General features: G+C 36.9%; 1 protein-coding gene across 2 annotated transcripts; it reads right to left on the bottom strand.

Moving 5' to 3' along the window:
- Positions 1-145: 145 nt before the first annotated feature.
- Positions 146-13,272, bottom strand: LOC18094769 (probable CoA ligase CCL8). 2 transcript variants are annotated; one of them, XM_052445779.1, is made up of 17 exons: positions 12,980-13,272; positions 12,562-12,731; positions 12,109-12,282; positions 11,540-11,702; positions 11,311-11,399; positions 10,531-10,599; positions 10,332-10,385; positions 10,105-10,212; positions 9,388-9,486; positions 9,052-9,144; positions 8,889-8,966; positions 8,705-8,806; positions 7,728-7,818; positions 1,664-1,737; positions 1,327-1,506; positions 606-659; positions 146-503 (listed from the first exon to the last, which is right to left on the bottom strand). In XM_052445779.1, exons 2-17 carry the CDS (start codon positions 12,709-12,711, stop codon positions 462-464), a joined length of 1,620 nt encoding a protein of 539 aa, XP_052301739.1. In that variant the 5' UTR covers positions 12,712-12,731; positions 12,980-13,272; the 3' UTR covers positions 146-461. The 2 variants fall into 2 exon arrangements, with proteins under 2 accessions (XP_052301739.1, XP_052301737.1); XM_052445777.1 differs by lacking the exon at positions 12,980-13,272 and adding an exon at positions 12,821-12,956.
- Between the last annotated feature and the right edge of the window lie 55 nt (positions 13,273-13,327).

Below are 13,327 nucleotides of genomic sequence, written 5' to 3'. Positions count from 1 at the left end.
TTAAAGATGTCGCTTAAAAAAAGCAAAATGTAAATAACAACTGTGAGCCAACACATCTGCCTGCAAAACCTACTGTAGCATTTTAGTTAATTGTAGATAAAGTTTAAATGAATTAAAACGACATCTGATATCCATGTGATAGCTGTTGTAGTAAATAGATCGGATATTATATTGATAGATTATTGAATATCATCCAGACACATGTTCTTGGGGAGATTTTGGCTCTACAGAAGGTAGAATAGCATATAGCATAATTGCTCACTAACCCGACCTACATCATATAAACTACCACCAGCAACAGATGCAATGCAATAGCCTGAACAATTGATTGCTTTTCATTTTATTTTTAGTCTCATCTGTGTTTCAACGACAGATGAATGCATTTTTCAGTCTAACTCTATATAGATATGTGTGGAATGCGCCATACATCTAATGCTTTGGCCTTACAACAAGCAAATTTATTATTCAGCCGCAAGAACTTTCTTCAACTCCTTTTTGTTTACCTAAATTGACAAGAAAAGGTGGTAATCAGATGAGCGAAAAAACTCACTTGTGTGGGGAAGCATATGGGCAAAATGTCTAGGAACAGTATGAAAGAAAAGCACCTTTCCCATAGCATTACGAGGCAGTGACTCCCACAGAAACAATCGAGTAGGTAGCTGGAAAAATGCAAGAGAAAATGTTAGTTATGAGTTGGGAAAGGTCAAATATTGTTTTCAGCATTTGATGAATTATACAAAGAGCTACATGGATAAATGAACTCATCAAGAACAAGTTCTTCTTGATGCTCGACCATGAGAGAGCAACAACAGTAAAACTAAGATAACTGGAAACCTGAAAAGAATACTGATATTGAACGACCTGGATTTCAAGAGGAAAAAGAAGAAAAAAGATTGTTTGGAAAATCTAAAGCTTTAATAGAAAGGATAAAAGACCACTGGCTGTGTTTGTCCAGCATATGCTGAGAACAGCATTGAAGCTTACAGCTTTTGACATATCAGAATAGGTTAATGAAGCTCTTCTAAACGAAGCTTCTGGTCAGGCTTCGTGTCATGGAAGATAATAAGGACTTGGTGGTGACTTCTAGCGAGCCCAATGATGCATAAATAAGCTCTCTTAAGCTTTATTGAGGTTCCAAATGCAGCCTTACTGACCACCAGTTAAATAATTCAACAAGCTTGAAAACTAGTGAGATTTCAGTTTTTCATCATTCCAAATAAAGACCCACATATTGCGGCAATGACCAAAGAGAGAATTTCTCCAACAAATTGAAACTCCAAATATTTCCTTAGAAATGTGAGAAATGAAAGATGTCTGTTGCAATACCTTGTATGGTGCAAGTTTGTCTTTAGCCCACTCGCGTAGTTCTTCCAAGCTTATAGCAGGCTTTGATGACTCCTCTTGTTTTCTCTTTACTGCGTCCTCTGGCACAATTATAGCACACACAGCATCTCCATAGGTTTTGTCAGGCAAACCCAAAACGCAACATTCTGCAACAACTGGGTGCTGTATAACATAAGGAATTTGTGGTTACAAAATTTCCCCCTTCTTAGAACATATTGTATATTTCTTCTCTATGCATAAAACAATTGAGAGACAGAATGATCTACAGTAGAGTCTGTTTACGACCAAAGAATCAAAATGGAGGATGAAAACTAATTACCTCCAAAAGTGCCGATTCAATTTCTAATGCAGATAATTTGTATCCCCCAACTTTCATGATATCTGCACTTGTACCTGTATGAAACATTAAAGCCTTATGAGCTTCACTTGAAAGGACCGGAGCAGCAGAAGTCTTTCTTATATTCTAAGCCATTGTGGTGCAAACTCGTTTTTCAATGTTTATGGCACAATCAACAAAATAGCAGCTTCCTCAATGACATCAGGGAGTAACTAACAAAACAAATGATACATAGACAAATATTGCTAAGAACACTCTCTCCAATTTGACAATCCCTCCCAAAACCATCGCTAGTGGAGACAGTAATGCTAAAGTTTATATTAGCAAGAGGGAAGAAAGAACTGTTGCACACTATGGAAATCAGTCTCAAAATCAGTTAGGATCTTAGAGAAGTCTTAGTATATATGGTTTAGGAAAGAGAATCTGGTATTAACTATCCAAATTCTCTAGATTATTGCTTTCTAGTTTAGCGTAGGATACTTTCCTATCTAGTATTTATTTCTTGTTTTGAGGGTCAGTAGGTTAGCTTCTCTTCTCTATTTATTGTACAAACATACTGCTGGTAATATTAAGAAAAGAGAAAGACTTCTCTCAAAATTCTTCATGGTATCAGAGCCTACTCCTGAACCCTAATTTGCTTCTTTAAGGCATGGCAGCAGCAGGACAAAGCTCTCTCTCTGAGGTGACCTCACAGCCAGGAACAACCTCTCATGGTAGCCTTTCAGGAGGCACTGAAGGCACATCACACCAAATCACAGGACACAAACTCGATGGATATAATTATTTTCAATGGTCATCATCAGTCATGATGTTTATTTGTGGAAAGGGCAGAGATGACTACCTCACAGGGGATATCATCATATCAAAAAAGAATGATCCCATGTTTCGAACATGGAAGACTGAAAATCATATGGTAATGTCATGGCTGATCAATTCAATGACCAATAAAATTGGAGAAAATTTTCTCCTATATGGAACAAAGGAAATCTGGGAAGCAGCAAGAGAAACCTACTCAAGTTCTGAAAATACATCAGAACTATTTGAGATTGAGGCAGTGTTACATGATCTACGCCAAGGAGAACTTTCTATTACTCAATACTTCAACACTCTCTGCCGTCATTGGCAGCACCTAGATATGTTTGAAATTCACAGCTGGAATTGCCCTGAAGACACAGTCCATATAGAAGAATTGTTGAGCAGAAAAGAACTTTCAAATTTCTTCTTGGGCTCAACAAGAACCTTGATGAAGTAAGAGGAAGAATAATGGGAACCAAACCTCTTCCAAATCTCAGAGAAGCATTCTCTGAGGTTAGATGTGAAGAAAGTAGATAGAAAGTAATGATGGGACCTCACAACTCAGCTCACATAATGGAAGGATCTGCCCTTGCTGCTCGAGGCTATTCAAACAGCAACTATGATAATCGACAGAGGAAAGGAAGACCTTGGTGTGATCACTGCAACAAACCAGGACATGTCAAGGAAAACTGCTGGAAGATTCATGGCAAACCTGCTGATTGGAAACCATCAAAATCAATAAATGACAGACAGACGTGCCAACAATGTTATCTCAGATAACAACCAAGATAAGAACATCATTCTGCCAACAGAAACAAGTCCTTTCAGCAAGGAACAACTTGAGATCTTACAGAAACTCTTCAGTCAGAATTCACTGTCTCAACCAAGTATGTCAGCCTCTGGTTCTGGATCTGGACTGTTAGCACAAAAAGGTAAATTTTCAACAGCCCTTACTGTTAGTAAGAAACACTCAAGCCCTTGGATCATCGACTCCGGAGCATCAGACCATATGACAGGATATGCCACTCTTCTTAATGAATACAATTAGTACACTAATAATTCTACAATCCGTATAGCTGATGGGTCTTCCTCCCAAGTTAAGGGAATAGGCCTCAGCAGACTCTCAAGGGACATGATCCTAAACTCTATTCTCCATGTTCCTAACCTAGACTGCAACCTACTCTCAATAAGCAAATTGACTCGTGACCTGAATTGTGTTGCTAAATTCTTTCCTCATTTGTGTATATTTTAGGATTTGGATACGGGGAAGAAGATTGGCAGTGCTAAGATGTGTTCTGGGCTCTATTTACTCAAAAGTGAGATTCCTCTAAGAAGGCAAACTCAAACCAGAAGCTATATATCATCCAAGGGTCAGTCGACTTTAAATTTTCATGTCAATAAAGATAGTGAAGTTCTATTATGGCACTATCGTCTTGGTCATCCAAACTTCATGTACCTTGAAAGGTTGTTTCCATCCTTCTTTTCCAATAAAAGCTCACAATCCTTCAAATGTGAAATATGTAAACTCTCTAAACATGTTCACAATAGCTATCCCACCATTTCATATAAACCATCACATCCATTTGCAATGATTCATAGTGATGTATGGGGCCCCTCACAAGTGCACAATATAACTGGAACTCGGTGGTGTCTCCTTTGTTGATGATCACACTAGATTGACTTGGTTATTTCTTATGAAAGAAAAATCTGAAGTCAGCCAGATTTTCCAAAACTTCCATACCATGATACAAACCCAATTCCAGACTAAAATCCAAATCCTAAAAACTGATAATGCCAAAGAATATTTCAATTCTAGCCTTAATACTTATTGTCTAAATCAAGGCATTATCCATATAAGCTCTTATGTTAACACTCCACAACAAAATGGAGTGGCTGAAAGGAAGAATAGACATCTGTTGGAAGTTGCTAGATCCCTTATGCTCTCTACTCATGTGCCAAAACAATTCTGAGGAGAAGTTGTACTCACAGCAACCTATCTCATCAACAAAATGCCTTCCAGAGTTCTAAACTTCAGAACTCCCAGCCAAGTCCTTCTACAAGCCTTTCCACACACCAAACTACTCTCTTCCTTAGACCCTAAAATATTTGGCTGCTCAGTGTTTGTTCATATACACCATAGAGGAAAATTAGACCCTACCTCTCTCAAGTGCATTTTTATAGGATACTCTCCACACCAAAAGAGTTATAAATGTTATTCTCTTGTTCTCAAAAAGGTCTATACTTCTATGGATGTCATATTTTTTGAACATAAAGCATACTATCCCAAGTCTGATCTTCAGGGGGCAACCATGAGAGAATATCAGAATTGGGATATACAATCTGATCATGTAATTAACTCAGGAAACAACCAACAGAGTCTTGTCCAAAGTCATTTGAGTCCTTACACTACACCTCCAGCCTCAATCCAATTAGTCCCAGCACCACCAGCCTCAGTCTAATCTCCTGACCAGATTCATCCTACACCAAAACAGATCACAAATCATGACCTTCTTACCTATTCTAGAAGGAAAAAACTTGGAAAGGAGATGGAGCACACAATATCTCTTGCACATGACCAAGATTCAGAACCAAGTCCAGATTCTGCCCCAATATACTCAGGTATGGAAACTTCTGACTATGAGAATACTGCCTCTGTTATTGATGATTCAAATATTCCAATTGCTTTGAGAAAGGGTGTTAGATCATGCACAAGTCATCCCATCAACAAATTTGTTTCATATGAAGGGTTATCACCAACCTATCATGCATTTGTGTCAGCCATTTACAGTGTACAGATTCCTAAGTCTATTGAAGAAGCTCTCAAAGATTCAGGGTGGAGAAAGGGAGTGAGTGATGAAATCAGTGCCTTAAACAAGAATAAAACTTGGGAAATTTCTGAACTTCCACCTGGAAAGAAACCAGTTGGGTGTAAATGGTTATTTACTATCAAACATAAGGCTGATGAAAGTATTGAAAAGTTAAAAGCTCATCTGGTTGCAAAAGGGTTTACTCAGTCCTAAGGAATAGATTATCAAGAAACATTTGCTCCAGTGGCCAAACTTAATACAATCAGAGTGCTTCTGTCCCTAGCAGCTAACCAAGACTGGCCATTACATCAACTAGACATAAAAAATGCTTTCCTTAATGGAGACTTGGAAGAAGAAGTATACATGGAGATTCCTCCAAGACTAGAAACATCCTCCAACGTCAACAGAGTATATAGACTGAAAAAATCACTATATGGACTCAAGCAATCCCCTCGGGCATGGTTTGACAGATTTACAAAGACAGTAGCACAATATGGATATTCCCAATGCCAAGTAGACCTCACACTGTTTGTAAAAACCTCTCCAGAAAAGGAAATAGCAATCCTAATAGTATATGTGGATGACATCATTTTAACTAGGAATTATGAGGAAGAACTGGTGAGACTGAAGAAACTTTTAGCCAAGGAATTTGAGATCAAAGACCTTAGGTATCTCAAATACTTCCTTGGCATGGAAGTGGCACGGTCAAGGAAAGGTATATATGTTTCTCAACGAAAATATGTCTTGGATCTACTAAAAGAAACATGAATACTTGGATGCAAACCTGCAGACACTCCAATGGATTCAACAAAGAAGATAGGAGCAGAAAATGATAGTATACCAGTGGATAGGGGGAGATATCAAAGACTTTAGGTCGACTCATCTATCTCTCACATACTAGACCTGATATTGGCTTTGCTGTCAGTTTTGTAAGCCAATTCATGAAGAACCCGACAGAAGATCATATGGCAGCAGTTAATAGAATCTTGAGGTACCTAAAAATGACTCCTGGTAGAGGCCTTCTATACAAGAAATGTGACAACAGAAATATTGAAATCTACACAGATGCAGACTGGGCAGGAAACATTATAGATAGGAGATCTACTTCTAGTTATTTCTCCTATGTTTGGGGAAATCTAGTAACTTGGAGAAGCAAGAAACAACATGTGGTATCTAGAAGCAGTGTAGAATCTGAGTTGAAAGCTCTAGCTCTTGGTATCTGTGAAGGGATATGGATACAAATATTACTTGAGGAACTTGGCATGGAATCATTGACACCTATCCAAATGCATTGTGATAACCAAGCAGCCATAAGCATAGCAAAGAATCCAGTTCATCATGACAGGACAAAGCACATTGAAATAGATCGACACTTCATCACAGAAAAGATTGAGAAGAACATTGTTCACCTCATCTACACTCCAACAAAATCTCAAATTGCAAACATCCTCACCAAAGCTCTACCAAGAACTAATTTTGAAGAATTGAGTCACAAGCTGGGCATGTATAACATATATAACCCAGCTTGAGGGTGAGTGTGGAAATCAGTCTCAAAATCAGTTAGGATCTTAGAGAAGTCTTAGTATATATGGTTTAGGAAAGAGAATCTGGTATTAACTATCCAGATTCTCTAGATTATTGCTTTCTAGTTTAGTGTAGGATACTTTCCTATCTAGTATTTATTTCTTGTTTTGAGGGTCAGTAGGTTAGCTTCTCTTCCCTATTTATTGTACAAACATACTGCTGGTAATATTAAGAAAAGAGAAAGACTTCTCTCAAAATTCTTCAGTACTCTTAAAATTGCATGCTACTGTTCTAATACATGTTTGAGGGCAGCACATGACCTTTCAAAACCATTAACAGGCAGATCATTGTCTTAGAGTTGTCTAGAAGCAAATATTGATTAGTAAACGAAGGATATGTGGAGAAGATGCTCTAGAAAAGAACTACATGAAATTCAACAGCAGAAGCTGGAGTCTTCGCTATAGAACTATAACATATATCCACGCATGTATGTGGGAAGGGGCACTATAACTTTGTTAATATAATAGTTTGGAGATATAATTAGTAATATATTCAACTGTTAGTTAATCATAAATTTTGTGGCCATTTTCAATGGATTGAAGGACAACTTAGAATGAGAAGAAAGAAATGGAACTGAACCCTGTAATTTATCTACAGCTGAAAAGCATATCCAAATTGGCTGAGGACAAAAGAAAGAAAATTGAAGACCAGCCATTCTAATTAGATAGGAACCGAGCACCAGTACCAAATAATGACCATGTTAGGCATTGCATATTGTAAGAACAGTCAAACTGTGCCATGTAAAATATGCAGCACTAAAAAGGGATAAAAGTGTTCATCTTGTGCAAATAAAGGAAAAAGAAGAGGAAAAGGAAAACATTGGTAAGCGTCAATGTATATAGGAATTTAAATCTCCTTACGTCCCAAAATGACGTAGTAACCATCTTCATCTATTTTACCAGCATCCCCAGTCCTGAAGAAGCCATCATCAGTAAATGAATCCTCAGTTACCTGCAGGATAATCACAAATTAGCAAACTAGTTGGTTAAAATCTAATTACAACTCCATTGCTCTAAATGTTCAATTTTTATCAATCATTAAATGGACCATAGACACTAATATAGCATAAAACTCCAAAAATCATCATATGCACTATAAAGTAATACCATAAGAAAAGGTTTTAAAAAAATGAGCGATTCTTGTAAAAGATATTCCTGCCCAAAACATACAAAGAAATGAAAAGAAATGGAATTGAACATGAAGAGCATAATCTAGTTATCTAAGCCAGTTTATAAGCAGTCAAATGATGTAAATCAACATCATAAATTGAACGAAAGCAGAACTAATTATATGGCTTGCATCTGAGAAATTAGGATCACATTTATATTTACAAAATATTTAGTGCCACATCTACAATCATGGAAACAGCAAGAACAGTACAGAAATTCATTTGAGTGTTGAACATTTCTATGATATGGTTGAACTCTGAAATGAAGCTAATGAAACTCTATGATTCAGGAAACAATGTGAGCTTGACTTGGTCAAGGCTTCTGCAGAATGACTAAATGAAGCTTGGACAGTTGAATTCTTAAATGCCATACAAAATCTCTACATCTGCAAGGAGACAAGTAATTCAACATGAAAAAATTTCTATCAGCTATGTTTTTTCAATTCCATATTCAGAGAAGATACAACATCTTTCTTGATTAGAAAGGTAGAGAAATAAGTATACGAAACTTCACATTGCAGACATCTTTGAAAATATAAAACAGGTTTAGCTATAATAATAGCATAACTCGTCCATATTGTCCTGAATAGAAAAATATGTTGAAAAAAGAAAATGAAATTGGGGATAGCCACTAAGGGAAGAATAATATGAAGAGAAGACAGACAGCACCTGAGGAAGTTTCCAATATTCCTTAAACATGGAAGGACTTCTGATGCAGAGCTCACCCACGCCTGTTGTATCATTTTCATTCTGATCTTCTGCAATTTTGACCTAACAAAAGTACAAAAGAAGATGTTGCTGAGGAAAAGGACTGTGAAGGGTAGGAAAAAAAACCATTTCTTAGCATACAAACCTGCACCCCAGGAAATGGTTTACCCACAGTCCCTGCCTTCCGCACACCTCTTAAGGGATTTGATATTGCCATGACAAACTAAGACAACAAAACCACTACCACAAATGAGAATATTGTAAAACTAATATGCTGTGCACTTTGTAATAATAAACAGGCCAGTTACCTCAGTCATGCCATATCTTTCCAAAAGGCGATGGCCAGTGATGGCTTCCCATTCTTGCATGACAGGAAGCGGGAGAGCAGAGGAGCCAGACATCTGGAAAAAAGGCATTAAGGATTTTATCTTGTGATCATAGTTTTGTTTAATAAACAAAAACTAATGGGATTGGCAGGAACAGTTGTACATTTAGAGAATCCAAAAATCTAAAATGCTATAAGTAGAACAGGTAGTCAGGTAAATTCCAGTCAAGATCAATTAACCAAGGGTCTACTCTCCAGCAACTCGTTCCTATGCATTTTAAATGAAAATAAGAAACACTAGATTTTCCAGGGTACTTACCATCAGCCGCAACTGTCTTGCAGCAGAGGCAGAAGCTGCCTGTTGATCTGAGTCCATTGCTCCATAACCTTGAATCAGTCGAGAGTATATTGTTGGAACCTATATGTTACAAATTCACAAGTCTGTAATAAAACCTTACACTGGAATTTCATGTGTACAATTGTAGTAATCCTAAATTGCATACATAAATACATACATACCCAGTAGGAGAAAATCAACTGCACTATTTGAGGAATTGTCCATACGTAAAATCATAATTCTTGATACGGGCCTGGCTAATTTTATTAAGTTTTTCTTTTCCTTTTTTTTATTGGAATAGGGGCCTAAGCCCAGGAGAAAGGAAAAAAAACTATTTAAGTTTTTTTCTTTGCATCTCTAAGATGACTAGTTCCATGTTATAAGCAGAAGCCAAATAATATGCCTCCTTCTCACTAATAATGACATCAATGCCCAAAATTTACTTAAAAGCAGCACAGACACGACCTTAGCCAATCTGCTACCAAATAACAATTTTGCAGGCCAGGAAATTAAAGAATATAAAACCAAATGACCAGTTGTGAGTACAGAAACTAGCAACCATGATCTAAGACAGTGCACCATGTTCACTATTCAGTAAAAGCATGCAAGATTAAATAAATAAATAAAACAGAAATAGTTAAGTAAGTTAAAAAAAAAAGGGTCTAATATATGCATGCTTAATGCAAACAGGAAACTTACCCCAGTGAACACCGTTATAGCATCATCAGCCTTACTCCCATTAGGAGGATAAGATTCACGCCATCTTTGCCAGATTCCCCTCACACTAAATTTTGGCATAAACTCAACCTTCAACAACATGATTAGATATATTACAACAAAACCAATATTACCAAATGTACTATAATGGTTCAAAAGCAATATGTATGTACATTGTACAGGAACAAAAAAATAAAATAAAAAATTACCGTGGAGCCTGCATAGATAGGGGCAAATAGAGAATTGAAAAATCCATGAACATGTAAATTATAAGTTAAGGATCAATTTCATGTAAAATATTCATATCAACTATAGAAGAAAATAATAGCATTAGCAAGAAGCAATGCTCAAACCATATCAATTGGAAAGCGAAATAGCAAACAAGATAACTGCAATTTGATGGATATGATGTAGCGGTAAACAATTGAGAAATTGATCAGTGGATGAGTACTCCCAAGCTTCTGCCAAAGTTTGAACCTGCAATTGAGCCAAAATTGCACAAAGTCAGCACCAAAATCAAACATTAAATAAGAGCTAAACTGAACTTAAGAAGGAAAATACTATGCAATTTACATGTCTTATCATCATTATGACGTATCAGCTCTCACACATACTAATCCTCGAAGTACGTAATACTACAACTTTTTGGTTAGCAATAACAATCAATCTCTAGAATGTCTGTTCACAATCCATCTTAAGAGATTCACAAGACATCAAGTATTCTTCTACAGCTCAACGTTGACAACTGACATCATTAACTTGTAATTTGCACATACACCATATCTATGATATGAGAACATGATGTGGGGCTGCAAAATTGAATTTATAGGACTACATATTTTAAAAACACATATAGAGTTTAATTTCAGTATTTTAGCTTTCTTATGGAATTAGGACTATCTATAAGGTTTTCCTACTATTATTGGGATTTCTTATTTTTATTTTGTTTGGTGTCTATAAATATGCACACTAACTAGACATTCACTTTTAACGTTAAATATTGATAATCAAGATAAATTGAGTTTTCTCTCAGTGAATTGGTTCTCTTGATTTGTGTTATTGTTGGTGGTTCTACACCGGTCTACTTCACAATCATAAAAGAGAATCGATATCTGATAATGTTCAAGATCAGGGGTACTATTTCAGGATAGGATGCCCAAAATCAAGAGGCATGGGACATGTACATGCCTGTGCAGTGATGCTTTTGTGTGTGTGAACTGCGCCTTTAGGTTTCCCTGTAGTTCCACTTGTGTAGATAATTAATGCTGGATCGTCACCTATATCAATGAAGAGCACAGAGTTCATTGGAAAAATAAGTTGGCAACTACATGCAATGCTACTTCTAAAGCAAAACAGTGAACCATCCAATCTTAGTTGCGTTCTCAAAATTTCTCAAGAAAAGAAGAAGAATAATAACCTTTTTCTAAAGCTATTTCTTCAACTTGTGAATGATCATGTACACTTTCATGTGAAGAAATTCTGTGAACAGACGGAATGAGAGAGAATTGAGCAGCACATTTATCAGCAACATTTTGCATCAACTCCTGATGATCTTCAGTGCTAAGTACCATAGATATCTCCTATAAACCAAATATAAATAAGAGATCCATGAGAATTGGTGCACAGAAAAAATAAAGATGTTATTGAACATCATGCAGGAGAGGATGAAGCAAAAACTATTTCAGCACACTGTTTTCTACCCGCAAATGCCACCAATTCCACCGTTGTTGTACGACATTATGGAACTTACAGAGAAAAACCCATTCATGACCGAAGTCATGGCATCTTTTTAAGGGGAAGAAATCATAAGGATGAACTGTATAAAAACTGCACCAATGTATTGTTTGAAGGATAAGCACACAATAAGATTTTGAACAGAAGTAACACATAGGGAGCTGGATACAGATTTAATGTAATTCATAACGAAAATTCTGATGTGTCAAATGGTCATCTAAAAGTTGAAATATATTCAATTCAGGGGCATACAGCATCATTCATCACATGTAAGAGCTCAGTCTCTGGGTAGCTGAGTGCTAGTGGAACTGCAACACCTCCACTAAACCAAGTTGCTAGTATCCCAGCAACAAACTCTGCTGAAGGTTTAGCCACGATTCCGATTCGAGCTCCACCAAGATGTTTACATCCTCCTACACCATCAGCCTACAGAACAGATTTTCATGTTTCAGGTCTCCGATGTCTGAATATACAATACACAACTTTAACCAAGTGACGGAGATAGAAAGATGCATGCAGCAGGAGTACCAGCATTATAAACTTTCAATATCATTACACACAGCCTCATAGCCAAAGTTGTTGCACCAATTTAAGAAAAACAGTTCGTTCATTGATCCCATTTCAGAAAGCCTCAAATTCAAACCATAGATCACAAACTCTTGTTTTTTCGAAAAAAGGTAAATCGAAAGGTTAATATCTACTCACGGTTTCTAAGCCACTGTTACATAACAGGTCGGATATCTCCCACGCAGATGAGATGAGTTGTTTGTAACTGTAACTTTTATGTTCAGCTCTGATAGCAATGCTATCAGCAGCTGCAGTCCCTTGCCTATAAACTTTCTTGACGACCTCCATAAGCGTACCGGGATGCGACGCTGCAAAACAAACAGCAACGAAAACGTTACCTTAATTTGAACTTCATCTACCACAAAATTCAAAATTCATTTCAGTATCATGTAATCACATGCAGGATTCTTGAGAGAACATAATTGACGGGCACAATTGATATCCATCAAAGCAATGATCACACCAGTCATCCAATAAAACAAACTAAACAGTATCATGAGCTAGGAGTTTCATCAAACAAAAAGCGGGCAAAAACAAAATACAAAGAGATACGTACACGAGAAAGAACGAGAAGAAGAAGAAGAAGAAGCAAATGGTGCGATGTGGGAGGGGAGAGAGAGACGAGGGGGAGAGAGGGTCGCGGCATAGACGATGAGTAGAGTAATAATAAAGAGAGGAAGGGTAGTTGATGATCTTCAAATATTTGGACAGAGCTATAAATGAGACGGCGTTCATTTAGGTGATGGAGTGGTTAAAATTAATTTGATGTGTCTGAAAACTACTCTACAGTCATGTTGATGTAAGCCTGTAATAAGCTTTGGTTGTGTTATGTTTTTTTGTGGTTTTCGTTTTGTAGGAAGTCAAATCCTAAGTGTTGTTTTTTTTAAGGCCGCACGGGTTCAGG

The sequence above is a fragment of the Populus trichocarpa genome, chromosome 1, assembly GCF_000002775.5.
Source record: "Populus trichocarpa isolate Nisqually-1 chromosome 1, P.trichocarpa_v4.1, whole genome shotgun sequence".
NCBI lineage: Eukaryota > Viridiplantae > Streptophyta > Magnoliopsida > Malpighiales > Salicaceae > Populus > Populus trichocarpa.
The sequence above is the reverse complement of the archived record's forward strand: the minus strand, read 5'-3'. Positions and strand labels throughout refer to the sequence as shown.

Excerpts from the sequence above, each read along its gene's own strand:
- LOC18094769 (XM_052445777.1), bottom strand. The coding sequence starts at position 12,920 with ATGATACTGTTTAGTTTGTTTTATTGGATGACTGGTGTGATCATTGCT. Across the intron at positions 12,283-12,561 it reads GTAACAGTGGCTTAGAAACC|GCTGATGGTGTAGGAGGATG; the intron begins GTGAGTAGATAT and ends TCTGTTCTGTAG. Across the intron at positions 1,738-7,727 it reads TTACTACGTCATTTTGGGAC|GTACAAGTGCAGATATCATG; the intron begins GTAAGGAGATTT and ends TGTTTCATACAG.